Source organism: Vicugna pacos, chromosome 3, assembly GCF_048564905.1.
Source record: "Vicugna pacos chromosome 3, VicPac4, whole genome shotgun sequence".
NCBI classification, from domain to species: domain Eukaryota; kingdom Metazoa; phylum Chordata; class Mammalia; order Artiodactyla; family Camelidae; genus Vicugna; species Vicugna pacos.
In genome coordinates this window covers 25790386-25806706 of record NC_132989.1, presented here as the reverse complement: position 1 = coordinate 25806706, position 16321 = coordinate 25790386, and the positions used below count along the sequence as shown (strand labels likewise).

The 16321-nt window shown below is 45.8% G+C and overlaps 1 protein-coding gene and 1 long non-coding RNA gene across 2 annotated transcripts in view; one reads left to right on the top strand and one right to left on the bottom strand.

Moving 5' to 3' along the window:
- LOC116278148 (uncharacterized) overlaps positions 1 to 16321 on the top strand; it is a 564959-nt gene that overhangs the window by 23171 nt on the left and 525467 nt on the right. The window lies entirely within an intron of this gene.
- The window catches only part of LOC102530391 (short transient receptor potential channel 7), a 94770-nt gene that overhangs the window by 24383 nt on the left and 54066 nt on the right, over positions 1 to 16321 (bottom strand). Inside the window, exons 7-8 of the mRNA XM_072957022.1 lie at positions 8528 to 8761; positions 4440 to 4704 (exon numbers count right to left, since the gene is read on the bottom strand). Coding sequence (XP_072813123.1) covers positions 4440 to 4704; positions 8528 to 8761 — 499 coding nt within the window. The remainder of the gene's footprint in view (positions 1 to 4439; positions 4705 to 8527; positions 8762 to 16321) is intronic.

Below are 16321 nucleotides of genomic sequence, written 5' to 3'. Positions count from 1 at the left end.
TTCTCATTAAGAAAATTTTTGTGTATCATTAGGCATTAAAACATCTGAACAAATCAGTATCTGGGCAATGAGGCAGCTGCTTCCTCCTTCACTTAAAAAAAAAATGGCCTGCACCTTTACCTTACACAGGCTGGAATGCCCTCCTAGTCATCCTCTAAGACCCTTGGGTTAGGGTCACCCCCTCCATGAAGCCTTCCCTGACCTTGCCATGCAGAGTTCATTTCTTCCTCCTCACTGTGCTGCCCAAGTACCCTTTGATAATGATCACATGGTGTAATGACTGGTACCTTTTTCCCCAGAATTTCCTACTTGTGAGTTCCTCAGGGATAGAAATATTGTCTTATTAATCTCTACAACCCCAGGACCAAACACAGCACTTGGCATGGAGTCACTGCTCCATAATGTTTGTCAAATCAATGAGCACCCTTTGGAAGATCATCCTGCTTTTTCCAAGGACGGTCACAGGCTGCATGTTTAGAGCTAAGATATGTAGAATTATCAGACTTCCAGTGATAATCAAAGTCTGAATTGGGTATGCTGTTCTTTAGAATTTAGTGTCATAGGAAAGTGTCCCACCTTTTAAAGGCACTCAGCTTCTACCTCAGAGCATAGGCCCTGGTGTGGCAGGGAGGGATTTCAGGTCAGAGGGTGGAGGATGGGCTTGGAGCCGTGCAGATTTGGGTTCAAATCCTCTTCTTGGCTCTGTGGTCTTGGGCAAGTCCAGTATCTCTCTGAGCCTCAGTTTCGTGATAGTAGTGTCTGTGCCATTCCATTGTTGCGTGGATTAAGCAAGAGAGCAGATCGTGTATTTGCCATGAGCTGTTCAGCAGCAGGGTGGTGTGGTGGTCCCATGGTAGGGTATGTGTGGGTAGAGTCTCAAGGAGCCTCTCCTTCAGCCTCAGTGCCCATCTCTTGGTTCATTGGAAGGAGAAGCTGGGTTTCCTTTGGCTCCACTGCTGAATCAGTGCCTTCTGTCCCTGGTATGCAAATAAATCTCTCTGTATCTTAGAGTGTGGAAATTTCCCCTGACTGTCATGGAAGACAGAAGCTGCTAATTTTGCTAAGCATTGCTAAAGCTCCTTCCATTAAAATGATTCCTGGGGAGACAGCATAACCTTAAGATAAGTATTTTTTGATTAGAAACATCTCAACCCAGCTATGCTATGAAGCTCACTCCACAACAGCCTGTAGAAGAGATTGGCTGGGATCATCTTTTCAGAATCAGGGGTTACATTTAATCTCCAATTAGAATTAAGTCGGGGAGGCCAAGTTCACCCAGTGGGGAGACCAGGAGCCCATCCTGGGTTGTGTTAGCAAGCCCTTCTCTTCCCTGTTCTGGGTCATCTTGCTGCCCCTCTCCCTTTCTTCTCTGAGTGCCTGTCCTGCCATGGTCACCAATCTGAGTATAGGGAAGGCCACCCTTTCCTTACACATTCTCACCTAGCTGTATTACATCAGTGAGCCAAGGACTTTGTCTTTTTTCTAACACTGTCACTAGAGTGCTGGACCGCAAGCTTTCCCTGTGATCTCTAAGCAGAAAGTCTTTGCCTTACGGAACGTGTGCATTCTTGCCAAGTTGGCTACAAAACAAAACTCCAAAAAGCAAATCTTTTTTGTCTATTGACTTCCATGATGTAATCAAAGATATGTTCCCAATAAGAACAAAATTTATAATGGTTGGAATTGAGAACTTAAAGACTTTTTAAAAGGAAATGCATTCTCAGGCGATTTTCCCTCCGCTTCCTCACCCCCGTCTTGGGACACTTAGATCTTATGCTCTGAGAACGTAAAACTGGTCATTTGCAGTTTCTAAGAGAAGTGGCTTGGGGATAGTGAGCCACCAGCAGGTGCAAAGTCTGTCACATGCAGACAGGCCCAGCTGACAGCCCAGTGACGGCGCACACGCGTCCCTGTCCCGACGCCTTCCTTCACACCAGCCCCCAACGGAGAAGCAATCGTGAAAAATAACTCTGACCTTTGAGAGAACCCTTGGTTCCCAGCACGTGGGACAGTCTGATTGCTCTGCCTCTTCCTTCTGCTTCCACCTTTTCCCATGACTTTTCCTGATCCCAAAGGCTCCCTCTGTAGATTGGCTGTGCTGTACATCCAGCTGAGACTTGTGGCTGGGTCAGCCCTGCTCTTGACCCAGTTTCTGTGGCACTGACTTTTGGAGGAACTGTGGGCTGATATTGTAGCTTCTCCTTGTAAGGGGAGCGAAGCGGGATTGCACATAACCCCCACAGCAGGAGAAATGGGACAGAAGTCCTCATGGTCATGCTCCCAATCTACTTCTTTCCCTACTGCCTTGAAGCTGGCTTCCTAGCCCCTGTTCATTCCCACACTCTTGTTTAGGAAGCATTTAGTGGGCAATACTGTGTATAAGGAGACCGGAAGCACAGGAGGGACATCAGTCAACAAGGCATCTCCCACAGAGTGCATACGCTTAGGTTTGCCTCCAGATGATCCAGAGCAAATTTGCTTTTGGGTGATTCAAGCTTACTTCGTTCCTTCATCAGTTAATTGCAGAGTATTGGAGTGATATAAAGTGGTGCAGCTGATTCACTAGTGCACTTGGCCCAATCTGGTGGGCAGGCAGTAGGCGAGGCCCCTGTCCAGAGAGGGTCCTATAGACTACCCAGTTGCCTTTTCCTGCAGCTCTTCCAGCCCCTCCTCCTTATTCACCATCTCCATTGTGATCACTCCCATTCATTAAAGGCTTATTATATGCAAGCACTGTATTCAGTCCTCTTTCTTCTTTTTGGATCCTTACGACAACCCTGTGCAGCTGACCATCTTAGTTTTCTCATTTCAGAGCTGGGGACATTCCTGCCTGGGGCGTTGAAGCACTTGCCCGAGGCCACACCGCCATTGAGGGGAGAGCTCAGACTGCTGAGGGAGCCTACTGTGAGGTGGGACTTGTTCAGGGAGCCAGCACAGTGCAGCACTGCCATTTTCACTGGCTCGAAACAAATTCCAGGCCACTCAGAGCCTCCTGAGGACCAGTGTCAGAGCCTGTTGGTCCCAGCTGTGCTGGGGACCTGACTGTTCTTCCCTCAAAACTCTGCATGGGAGCTTGATGAAGGCAGGGAGAAGTTCTAGGACTAGGGGAGTCTGGGCAGGACCTGGACTGGAAACACTTCTGAGCTTCAGGCACTTTACAGAACCCCTTCCTTTATTTGTAAATGTCTTTATGAGCGGGGTGAGAAGTCTTGTTTCCATGTTGCCAGTGAGGATACAGAAGCTCAGAAAACTCAAGTCACTTGGCTTAACGTCATTAGCGACTTACTGCCTCTGCCAGGATATAAACCCAGATGTGCCAGGTTCTTGTGCTATACCACTGCTTAGTGCTACTGATGGCCCTCCAGGAGACCTGCCTGGCATCCCCCCAACCCCCAGAGGGTAGGAGCTCTGGGTCCTCAGGGACACAGGCACAGTGATCTCCGGCACCACCTCCATGGTGGAGGCTGTGGCATTGCTTGCTCTGCCTGCAGTAGCTACTTCTGGACCCCGTGTCAGTGCCTCATGTCATGTTCACACCACATGCCTCTTGCATCCCTCGCCTGGGCTTTTCTTGCTGCCGCTGAGGCCCATGATTCTGCAGGACTTGTTCAGTGCCCTTGCACAGCACTGGCTGCCCAGTCAGGCACAGTGAGCTGCTGACCTGTGGCCGCTTGCAGACCTCCCTCCCATGCTGTGCAGACATGGTCCCCCAGGGGCTGCCCTGGAAGTGAAGGTGTGTTAATGTCCTAGAGTGAATTTGACTCATGAAGGACAGCAGATGGGAAAGATATGGCTGGTGGGTTCTCTAATTCTCATCCTGATGGGCTATCCTAAAATGTGGTGTTTCTGTGTAGTCTCCTGGGAGAAGTCTGCCGTGACAGGTGTGTCCTGGTAGATGGTGGCCATTACAAGCAACCTGTGTATGCTTTCTTTCCTCTCACATGCCTTTTCCCTTTTCCTTCATTCTTACCTCATTTGAATTGCAACTCCCTCTCTCCAATGAAATGCTCGCATGCAAGACTTGCCCAGGGTTTTGTTTTCTAGGTAGCATAGGCTAAGCCAATAATAATAATAGTGATAATTCCTTCCACTTACTAAGTTTACTGAGTAAATCAGCTCATTGAATCCTCACACTATCCCTATGAATCAGGTCTTATTATTCGCCTCATTTTTCAAGATGAGCAAGCTAAGGCTTAGAGAAATTGAGGAACGTGATCCTGGCCACACGGCACGTAAGTGGCAAAGGACGGACGGAATCCAGCTCTTCTGTTCCTCCAACTCCAGAACCCGAACTCGAAACCATCCTTGAAAAGAGTGGCCTTTCATCTTTAACAATGCCAAGGGGACCTGAATCTCTTTGAGGAACCGCCTGAAGGAGGCTCCCAACGATCCCCAGGAAGCCCAGGGAGCCCCTCCAGGGAGAGCCCTGGGATACTCACGTTGTAAACGCTGGGTTGTACTTTGCACCTCGGTAGTAGGAGTACAGATTGAACATCCCAATCATGAAGGCCACAAATACCATGATGAAAATGACCATGAACTTGAAGATATCCTTCACGGTTCTCCCCAGGGAGATCTGCAAGGGCCCGAAACTCTCGTTGGCTGGCAGGATGTACGCGATTCGAGAGAAGCTCAGCACGACAGCTATTGCATACAGCCCTTCTGATATGATCTGGGGGTCTGAAGGCCACCACTTGTCCCTGGCTAAAAGAAAATAATCCTGGTTACTCCCTGGGTGACAGGATCTGCTCTGGAAGAGAAATCAGTTAGGTTGTAGAGCCTCTGAACTCATCACCTGCCATTCCTGCCCTGGTCTTTAATTCAAATACATTGTAGGTGTCACTCTCCCTCTTGGAACATGCCGGCCCAGCTGCTGGGAACAACCTTCCCTCACTTCAGTCTCAGCAGTCCTCAAGACTCTGTTCAGGTGTCATCTCTTTCAGGAAGCCCTCTGGGACCCCCACAGGCTGGGGCAGCCTCCCTAGTCCTGTTTGCTCCCATGGTCCCCTGTGTACCCTCCTGTCATGGCCCTTCCCATGCTGCTCTATCCTGTCTTCCTTCCCCTTGTTTGAGCACCACAAGCAGAGGCCATGCCATTCCCTGGAGGTGGCGGGGAGGAGCACAGATTCAGAGCCAGATAGACCCAAGGTTGAAAGTGGCCTTTCTACACAGTGGCAGTGTGACTCTGAGCAAGTCAATTAACTTTTTAAAGCCTCATTTCCTCATCTGTCAATGGGGATTATATCATCAACCGTACAGAGCTGCGGTAGGATGAAATGAAATCATTTATGTAAAGGGCTTAGCTGGAAAACAAACTCCAGGCCACTTGGGGGTTCCTGGGGACAAAGGTCTAGCACACAGCAGGTGCTGAAACATGTTTGTTAAATGGCCATACGAAATCTTAACCTCAAGTGTAGACTAGCCACAAATCAGAACAAATGAGCTCACATGGGGGCCAGGAATCTGCAGGCTTTCGCCTAAGAAAATGCTCTTGGGTTTTGTTCCTTAGGTAGTGTGTGTCTGGAAGCTGAGCTAAGGCCCTGAACAGGTGACCAGTCACCCAGGTTTTCTGTGACAGCCCTGTTCCAGGTGGCAAGAGTCCTGGGACCTGTCCCTGGTTGGGGAGATTCTCCTTGTGGTCACTGGTGAGGGTCTGAGCCACCCTGGGTGGATTCCTGCAGCAGAGCAAACCTGCAGAATGTTCCTATTGCAGTTCTAATGGTGCAAGGAGTAGCATCTTTCTCTAATAAGCTGCCTGCTATGTGTTAAGACATACAGTGAATTTCCAGTGAGGGGAGCATCTTCATCCTGGGGCAATGTGTGTGGGGGCCGCTATGGTGATCACAATGACTGGGTAGGAGTATTATTGGGATGCTAATATCCTGCAGTGCGCCAGACAGACCCGCTCCATGGGAACTGCCCTGCTAAACAAACCAATTGCGTCTCTGTTGAGAATTACTAAGTGAAACTTAAATTGAGAAACGTAGAGAAACCCAAATTAGCCCTTACGCTTAACATTTGCTGTAATTTTCACAACAGCCCTGTAGTGGAGGTATTCTTGCCATTTTAAAGATTGGATTTGGGGTATGGGGTCCTTTTCAGAGCTGGGTAAATGCAGATAGATAGCTAGGATAATCCATAGCAATTCTTGGCATCTCAAGGGAGATGGAAGAGGAAGAATTTTGTTCTTTATTTTTAAAGTGAGACTCTGTTAAACAATTATAATAATAAAGAGCAGTAAGAAATCTCTAGTAAGGGAAGCCAGGCCTTTACTTGCCCCAAAGTTTCATGTAGTGCATTCGAAATTATATTTGGAAATATATAAAGTCACAGACTCTATGTTCTCATCAAGGTTGTAACTCTGAAGTCTGTGAAAGACAAGTAGGGGAACAAATTATATTTTTCCAGTGTATCTGTTGCCCTCTATGGATAAATAACACATCTAGATAACATGAAATAGGACACAACATCATCAAACAGACGTCGAAAGGAATTTCTTTTCTGCCTCTGTAATTTGTCATCTTAAACCTAGCTGTAATAGTAAAAGCCACTCCTATTATCTATTAAAGTAGAGTTAGCTGTCTTCAGACCCTGGTGACCAGGTCAGGACTTTTAGTGAAAAGTATTCTACTGGGACTGGCTTGGAAGAGCTGTGATAGATGTAAAAGCAAACAGCACTCTGATGATTCAGACAAAGGGGTTTTCTTTCTTTTCGAACTGTTTCCATGAGAAAACCTGCCCTTTCGCACTCTGAAGGATACCTGCCTACTTGGTGCTGTACAGGTTAGAAGAGCCCACTGCCTGACAGACCACGAGAGGGCGCTCCTGCTCCATTAACGGAGCAAAAGTGACTGCTCTGAGAGTCAGATTTCAAGGGCACAGGGTGAACCATAATGCAAGGGCAATAATGTGTAATGCTTTGTGTTGGGTGAGACTTTAATACAATCCGTAAAAGGAACAGAAGTCACAAGTGAACAATAATGTGGCCTGAAGCACGGCATTAAGAAAATTATCCAATGCAGTTATCAAGCTTCTCCCATCTTTCCTTGATGAACCCTGAGCAGCACAGAGGGGAAAATATCTAAGCCCATTTTGCTTTTAAAACATCTGAATTTGCTAAACCAACAAATGAAGAGTGGATGATTTGTAATACAACAAGACTCTCCATTTCTCAATAGGGGTTTCCCTACCACATTTACATGTTACATAAGCTGCATAACAATCTATATTGAGCATGGGCAGTAACTCAGCTTTTGTGTGAAGTGGCCAACCCTCTGCAGATCATTGCTGTAACTGACTGTGAAGATTCTGTAGTCACAAGCACCATGTGGCCTACATCTAAACAGGGACATTTGACACTGAGACCTTTTATGATGTAGCAGCTGCCACTAGTGACTGCCTATTAAATGTCCAGCTAATTTACTGATAACAAATATCCACTGTTTCTTCTCCCCACCCACCTTTCTCTTTTAGTATAGAAGGTACAGTGTTTGAGCAAGAAAATGACCCCAGAGGTAGTAGTGATAATGGTAACTGTTACTACTTAGTTAGCATTTCAGAATAGAGTGCAAAATTCTTCATATGCACTCTCTTATTTAATCCTCAAAACAAACTTTCTGACATATGTATTATTCTTATTTTACATATGGGAAAATAGAAGGTCAGAAAAATTAAGTAAACAAGTCCTCATAGTAAGCTATAGAAGTAGGATTTGAAATGAGGTTTAACTCCAAAGCCTGGAAACATAACCACTATGCCATTCTGTATCGTTTCCATTTCACGATGGATCCCTTAATATCCAAGGCAATCCTGTATTTCTGGGAACATTGTAAAGCCTGCCATGAAAACCTGTTTCTTCATCTATAAAACAGGGACAAAAAAAGACCCTTTTTATGTGGGACTATTGAAAGGATTGGAGTTTATGGTGTAAAATGTCTGTATAATTCCTGGCACGTAGTGGGTCCTCGATAAATGGATGCTATCACCTTTATTATTATTACTAAAAAATCAGTCTAGTGCCTTACACTGTATGGCCTTGTGGTATCAAAGAATTGAGGCATCTTCCATGAGCCTATCTTACCATGAGAAAATAACTTTTTAAGTGGGAAAGCAGGACTTATTTTTGAACAAAATTCAGGGATCCAATATGGAAGGAAAAGTTCCTGGATCCATGTGAGAAACGAAATTTTTTTAGAAAAGGGAAAAAAAAGAAAAACAAAAAAAAAAAAGAGAAAAAAAAGAATGCCACAGAAACGCTCCAAGAGCCTTTCCAAAACAAATCCATCCTTCCCAAGAAAAATGATTCATTTCTTGTAGTCCCCAATTCCATGTTCTATACAGCTGGTTGTATTGCAGGGACTAGGACCTTCGGGAATGGGGGGTGGGGGGGAGGGGATATCTGCTTTGATGACCAAGGTCAGCCACAGCCCGATACAGACCACCCGCTGCCGAACCAGCCAAGCGAAAGGCTCCTGGCCACGCCCCGGAAGCGCTTGGGGCGGAATGCGGCAGAGCACGGCCGACTCACCGTAGGTGAAGTAGGCCACTTCCGGCGGAAGCGAGACGTTGTGCAGCGTGTCGTCCTGCACGTGCTGGTCCACGTAGAGCTGGGCCTCGCTGGCTTTCAGGAAGGCCATGAACCTTGCGGTGAAGGAGGCCACAAAGATGGACAGCATCCCGAAGTCCAGCAGGTTCCATAGGTGCAGCACGTACTCCCGCGGCCCCTCCTCCCAGATTTCCTTGCATTCAGACCAAATCATTCCTGCAGGAGAGTGAGAAGGTCAGGCGCATTTTTCATTTTCTGGGGCATTTGTGACCACAGGGTGGGGCACGGGGGGGAACCAGGGGACAGATGTAAATGTAAGCTCTTTGGAGCTGGGAAAGTTGATATTCAGCAGCGAACGGAACCGTGGCAGGTTTAAGGTCAGGAAATGCTCTGACTGCAAGAATTTGTACCACCTGTCCCTCTTCAGATAAACCACCTCCACATGTGAGGAAAGTTTTCGTCAGTCAATTGGTAGATTTTTGGACGCAATATAAGAGAAATAGAGTGGCTGACAATTATACATTTTAAGAACTGGAAGGTCATGAGGAATTCATCCAGTTCTAAACTAAATATAACGAAACTGAGGTCTAGGAATGGGAAAGGGCTTTCTGAAGGGCTCGCATATAACGTAGAACCCAGTTCTTCTAACTTTTCATTTAGAATGCTTTCCTCTGTATTTCTGTGACTGTTTCAGTGAATATTGGTTTTGGATCATTGGTTGTTTTCTTACTCTTTTACTGGATATTGGAGATACAGACCTTATTGTTACATATTGAACAATGTAGCGGTATATAAACAAGATGTTGCCAGTTCCCCCGCCCCACCGCTAAGCCAGCCTTGTGAGATAGCTTATATTAACAATTTGGTGTGTGTACCTATTCCTGCATTATCCAATATGGTAACCAGTAATCACATGTGGATACTGAGCACTTGAAATGTGGCCAGTTTAATTGAGAGGTGCTGTGTAAGTGTAGAATACACGTCAGATTTCAAAGATTTTATACAAAAAAAGATAAAATACCTCAGTAATTAAAAAATATCAATCACGTGTTGAAATGATATTTAGATATGTTGGGTTAAATAAAAAATATTATTAATTTCACCTTTTTTTTTTTAAAGATAATATAGCTATTGGAAAACTAAATATGTGCCTTGTGGAATGGCTTGCTCTGTATTTCTGTTGAATAGTGCTGTTCTCTACCTTTGTCTTCACTGATTATTAAAACTAAATTAGATGGTTAAAAATTAACTATTCAGTAACATTTCGAGCACTATGTGTACATATTATATATTATAAAGTATACATATTATAAACAAATGTATGTAAGAATTAACTCCCTCAAATTTTTGCAGCAGCTCTATGAAGTACATTCTATTATTATCCTAGTTTTCCAGTGAGTTGTAATGTGCCCAGACAGGAGGCAGGAGATGTGGAATTTGAATCCAGAAGGTCTACCCTTAAAGTTCATGCTTTTGACCACTATACTCTTCTGTTTCTCCAGGAAGTAAAATTGGGTTCCAAGCAGGTGATGAATAAAAATGACTCTTGAATGTTTTCTGATTAACATCAGAGTATTGACAGCTACTCAAACCTAGAAAAGATTTGATTCAGAACTAGTCCGTTCTATGTTATACCATGCTCCACTTAACCTGCATACTTAGGACGTTAAAGTTGTGACAGAATCACTAACTGGTTGATTACTGAAACAGTTGCAGCTCATTGACCACATGATCTGTAAAGGTTGACACTGTCAGCCTCTCTTGGCACTACCCTTTCTCCGGCGCATCAGACATGACAGCCTGCCTTCCCAGGTTCCTTCTGTCCTTCCCACTGCTCCTCCTCAGCTTCCTTTGTCACTCTTCATTCTCCTTTTATCCTTTAAAGGCAGCTACTTTCCAGGGTTTCCGCCATTCTTGTTTTTTCCTCTGCCCTTGAGAAAGTGCATTCATCCCTGAAGCTTTGTCCTTCATTTTCTTGCACTTGTCCCACAGGTGAAGATATTCCTTTCTTAAGAGCTTCAAAGATGAATTCCTACCATGCAGAGAGACTGCTCTAAGCAGATGTCCTGCCAGTGCCAGAAATCCCATATACCTCAAGCTGGCCTCTCTGTCTCCCTTTACATCACAGTCCCACCATTGCCCAGTGCTCTGTCTCTTGCACCCAAACTCCCCGCACTGTCATTGTGGAATCACCACAGTTCTGCAGCTCCTCCTCTGGTGGATTCTCAGATCCATCCCACCTTCTCAGTTTTCACCTCCATCTTCTTACTGACAGATGCTCACATTATGATACAGTGGCCTTTGAGGACCTAGCTGCTTAAAAAGCCTGGTGTTAGGAATGATACTAAGAGCAGACAAGTGGTCATGGGGATGGAAGCATGGCTGACTTTGTTCCAGGCCCATATCTGGCTGCATCTGAGTGAGGAGCTGATCATCTCACTCCTCTGGGACTCCGTCCAAGGACTTTTTTCATCAGAATTTTTCTTTTTCTGGTGAAAATGGCCTATCAAATAAAAAGAATTGAAACAATGTTTTCCTAAGGAGAAAAGTAATTTGAGGGCAGCTGTTCAGAGAAGTCTTGGCTTTGTTTGATGAAACAGATTCTAAAACCTGCATGTCTGTATCAAATTGAAGTCTCCACTATAGGAAATATCCCCAAACATTGCAAGGCTGTTTACAAGACACCCTACCCTAACACACACACCCCTTGCCTTTTTTTTTCCCTTAACAAAGGCACACTTCTCAAGCTTACACTTTCAGATTTTGTGTGGTGATTCACTGAAGTAAAATTTCCTTAACACTGAAATGTGCTTTCATCTTTGCCTGTTCAAATAGCTATTTAAAATATGTTATTGGAAAAAGCCGCTATAGACTGGAAAAAATAATATCTGTTGCTTTCCTCTGTGGCCCCCTAGCCCCCGCAGTTAAAATTTCCCCTGTCTTAGTGGAAATGCTTTTACCTGGGCCCTAGGAGAATCACTGGCTATCACTTATGGCTATTATTGGCTTTAATTCAGGAAGCCCTGGGCTAAGTTCTACTGTGGCCACTTATTGGGTGTGTGACCTTGGATAAGTCCCCTGATTTTCTTGGGGTTTGGGGATAATTTTAAGCACTGAAAGCTCTGTGAATCTGAAATGCAGATTATTTACAGGAAGCTGACTTTTCTGACCAATATAGTAGCTCCTCATTGGGCATTGCAAATCACTTCCTTCATGGTCCATTGCCCATGTCAGTCTTCCTAGATTTACATAATAACTTACCCAGACTAATCTAAATTATTCCAAGGCCATGAGTAAAAGTAGCATGGACCCAAGGGTTTGAGCATCAGGAGTGCTTAATGAAAAAAGAAATGTGTGAAATTAAGTACTTGAGTGAAATTGGGCCCCCTGCTTCCAAGGTGCTGAGGGTAGTTCAACATTTTATATCCAAGCTGAGCCCCATGGTCTCTTACCTCTAGCATGTCAATCAGATGAGTATATAGAGCCCAGGAGCTTAGAGGGTAAGGGTGTTGGGCACTGGAGCCTCCTTCAGGCAAAGTCCCCTTCCCTCAGGGATGCCTGGAGTCCAGAGAACAAGGTCGCTGATAATTAACAAGGATGACTGGCAGAGGAACAGGTTGGGAAATGCTGGGAAGCCTTGGGGGAAATGAGTACCTTCATTTGGGCAGGTTCTGAGTAACCTGTGGGCTGTGAGGTGAAGTTTGGCAGTTCAGAAGGCGGTTCACTCCCATCCCTGCCTCATATGGCCCTTTGAAGTCCTGAGAGACTTCAACAGTCAGAGCCCCTTCCTCTGTATAGACCTTCGTCTGCACTGTCCCAGGGCCGCCAACAGAGCAAGCTTCTTCCCACAGCACCTGCTGGGAGGCCTGTCTGTTCTTTCGGCTCAACTTCTCATCATTGGGTCAGGACATGGTTGTTCTGTTAACTCACAGGAGGCAGAATATACCTAGAAGCTCTTAACCCCTCAGGTCCTAACATCCAAACACTTTCTTATTGGCAGGTTCTTTGCAACAAATCTGGGCGTCAGACACATTCAGAGTTCATTTGTTTTCCAGACAAGTTGATATTAATAGATTCAAAAATTTTCTAACAGCACTCACCTTCTTCTCTAATTTTAGTGGCTAACTGTTACTGAGCACCTGCTAGGTGCCAGGCCCTGTGCTAAGCATTTTTCCAACCCTAAAGCTTCCTTACAGCCTGGTATGTAGCTACTATAATTATCTCCACTTTACATATGAAAAAATGTGTGTATGAAGATGGCAAGCAAGTTATCCAAAGTCACACAAGCAGTTCAAGTTTTTTCACTGTGCTGTTGCCCACCATGCCCTCTGCTAGGCCCAGACTTACTCTCACTGGTCAGAAACTCATTTACCCACTTTTTAACCAACAGTGTTGAGCCCTGACTTTGTGCCAGGTGCCATTCCAGGGATACAACAACCAAGAAGATAATAGCCCTTCCCCAGCAAGCTCAGTCTAGTGCTGGAGACAGATGTTCACAAACAGTAGTGCTTCAGGATGACAGATGCTGTAATCAGAATGTCCAGGGGACTGTTTGTGGAGGCACAGGGATAAGAGCAGGCAGCACTAGAATCATGGGACCCAGCAGGGTGCTGGGCACAGCATGTATCTGTTGACTGATTGAAGGAGTGTACTCATGGAGGAGGTGGCATGTGGCATGAGGAATCAGGAGTCAGCTAGGTGAGGGAGCGGGGGCTGCAGGGTGTTCCGTGGGAGTGAGGGAGAGCAGGCTCCTCCAAGGAACTGCAAGAGGCTCAATATGGCTTCAGGGTCTGGAGTGGGGCTGGAGATTGGCAGTAGGGAAGGTTAGTGAAGGCCCAGTAGACTATGAAAGGCCCCCCTTCAGGCCATGAGGTGGAGATGGGGCTTCACCCTGACCAGCTGGTTAGCTCCTAAAGGTGGTAAGTGGAGCAGCAACATAGTCTGACTTGCTGGGAGAAATTTTGGCAGGTTGGCTGGAGTAGTCTGCTTGAAAGACTTACTTCAATAAATGAAGAAACCATCAAAAGAATGAATTCAGCTCATTTGATTTTGCTGTTTTATTATTGGCCAAACCTAGATGTGTGATTCTGGAGCTAGGATGTAGCATTGCCCTTGAAGAGTTTATAATCCCTGGTGGGTGCGGTGAGGGAGCAGCTTAATCCTCACATTTTACCCATGTGAAAACTGAAATTCAGAGAGGTAGAGCCACCAAGGAGACAGGGACACAGTCAGGACTGGGTTTCCTGACGGTTGGTCCCAATCTATTTCCTCCTCTCCAGCTTACTGTAAATGTACTTCCTACTATGCTAGGCATTTACATCCCACTCCATCAATTGAGCTTTCAGTACTAGGGCATGGTTGAGAAAACACTGCCAGGCTGTCTGTAAAAGTGATGTAGAAAGAGTCTTCGTGGTGTGATTCTGTCCTTAGAAATGGTATGCATTGTGGAGAGGCTTCCTGCCCTCCAAGCCCGGTGGCTTTCTGGAAACCACTGCTGTTGCTACAGTCCTCTGATGAGTGTCTCTGTAGCCACACTCTCCAATTGAAAAGCTGTATTATTGGCTCTTTCAACTATCCAGAGTGGATGTTCATGATGCAGGCAAGAAAAATAGTTTCCTGTGGCATGAAGTGATGTTGGAGATTCTCCAGGCAGAAGGATCAATGATGTCTGGTTCCTTTGGTCCTCCCCAAAGCAGCTTATCTTCCAGCTCTACAGAACACGTGTCTGCTAGCAAATTCACCCCTATTTCCCCAGTCACACTCTTCTCTTGGCTTCCTTTATACTGTGTCCTGGTTTTTCTTCTACTTTTGTGTGTGGTCTTGGTCCTTGTGGCCTCCACCTTCTCTGCCCTGCTTTAAATCTCCTGGATTTACCATCTAGAAGTTTCTCAGAATTCTGCTGGTAATCAGGCAAAGCATCGGGAGTTAAGGAAGAATGGATTTCTGATTGGGTTTGACCCTTCCACAGAATTGTACGGCAGAAGAGGAACAGTCTACATGCCCAATGAGGGCTTGGGGAAGTAAGTTAGAGTATTGTCACACTGTGCGGCCATTGGGAGAACCAGATGCCCACATGGGCGAGGGCCCACAGAAGATGGAAAGAGTCAACTGCTCATTTGTATGATTACAGAAATATTAATATTAATTGAGACAGACAGGAAATGAAGGAAAGCATGTAGTATTGTCGAAAGTGTTAACTGTTAGGAAGAAAAAGAGAAGAGGAGATAGGAGTGCATTGGGGCTGGGTAAACTTACAGTTTTAAATAGGTTGTTTCAAAAAGACTTCTCTTTGAGAAGGAGACTTTTGAACAAAGACCTGAGGAGGTGAGGGAGTGAGCCCTGCAGCTCCCTGTGGGCAGAACTCTGAGGCAGAAGGGACAGCCTGCACAAAGTTCCTGAGACAGAAACTGTTTGAAGCAAGGAAGCCAGTGGGGCTGAAAGAGAGTGAGTGAGATGGAAAGTGGTGGGAGATGAGGGCATGGAGGTGGGGCGGAGAGGTGGAGGGCTCTGTAGTCCTTCATAATGACACTGGCTATCACTGAAGAGTTTTGAGGCAAAGCACGACACAACCTGATTACATTTTAAAGGGATCCCTCTAACACCTTTGCTTAGCATATGCTGAGGCACGGGGGTGGGAAGGGCAGAGGCAGGGACACCTGGCCGAGGCCCTTCACCTCTCTGTGGTCCACCTCTCCCTCCCTGAGGGGAGCAGTTTGAACTTGCTTGGGTCCTAAGGTTCTCTTCAGCCCTAGGGCTACTACGGGTAGAGAGGGAGTAATGGTTTGGGGATCTGTATCACCAGTCTGTCCAGAGAACTGCATTCATGAGTCTTGAGGGAGAAGAACTGTGCTGCTGTGTTTCTAGCTGATCCAGGGCCTTCCTGGCAGGGCCTGAGAGTGGGGTTTGAAGACTCCCTCAGTGAGGGCCTGTTGCCATTTTGAGCCTCTCCGTGTCTGAGCAGAGTGGATCGGACTGTGGACCTTGGGGTGTGCCAGCACAAGGAGCATAGTCAGCATGGAGCTCAGTAGCTTTCCCTGCAAGATTGTTGCTATTAGTAGTAGGGTTTAATTATAAAGAGCTCCAGAGAGTATTTAGAGATAAGATAATATCAGCCTTATTTTATAGTTTCTTCCCCAGTTTCTGGCACAGTACAGTGTTTGGTACATAATATAATGCTTTATAACTAGAAAATATTTATGGAGAAAAAATTGAGAAAATATGAGGAACAATACCAGAAAACTTCCATGTTGCTCTTACTGCTGCACCTGCATGGTTACCTGCTCTGTGCCCTCGACTCCCCCTTCCTTCTGTTTCAGTGGGTGGAGTGCCCACACTCCTGCTGAGGCCAAGTCCTCCACATGTGTACTGGATCCCCATCCCATCTTGCTACTCAGGAACTTTGCTTCCAAAGTCAGTGGTCAAGTCTCAGACGTCACATTACAGCAGCATTCAACCCAAGTGATCACTCTTTGGTTCTTGAGACAGTTACTCTGATTGGCTTCTGGGACTGTACCCTCTTACCCCAGTCTCCTTTGCTGGATAGGACACTTTCCATCTTCTCATCCTTTGTATACTGCTGTGCCCTAGGGCTTGGTCTCAGTTCATCTGTCCATATTCACAGCTGAGGTGATTGCATATAATTTACTTTAAATAGACTGACTTGCCCAAATTTATGTTTTCAGCCCCAGCCTATCTGAACTTCAGCGTGTATATCCGGTTGCTAGTTGACATTTCCACTGGGGTGTCTAATAGATGATCTCAAACCAAATTCTTGAT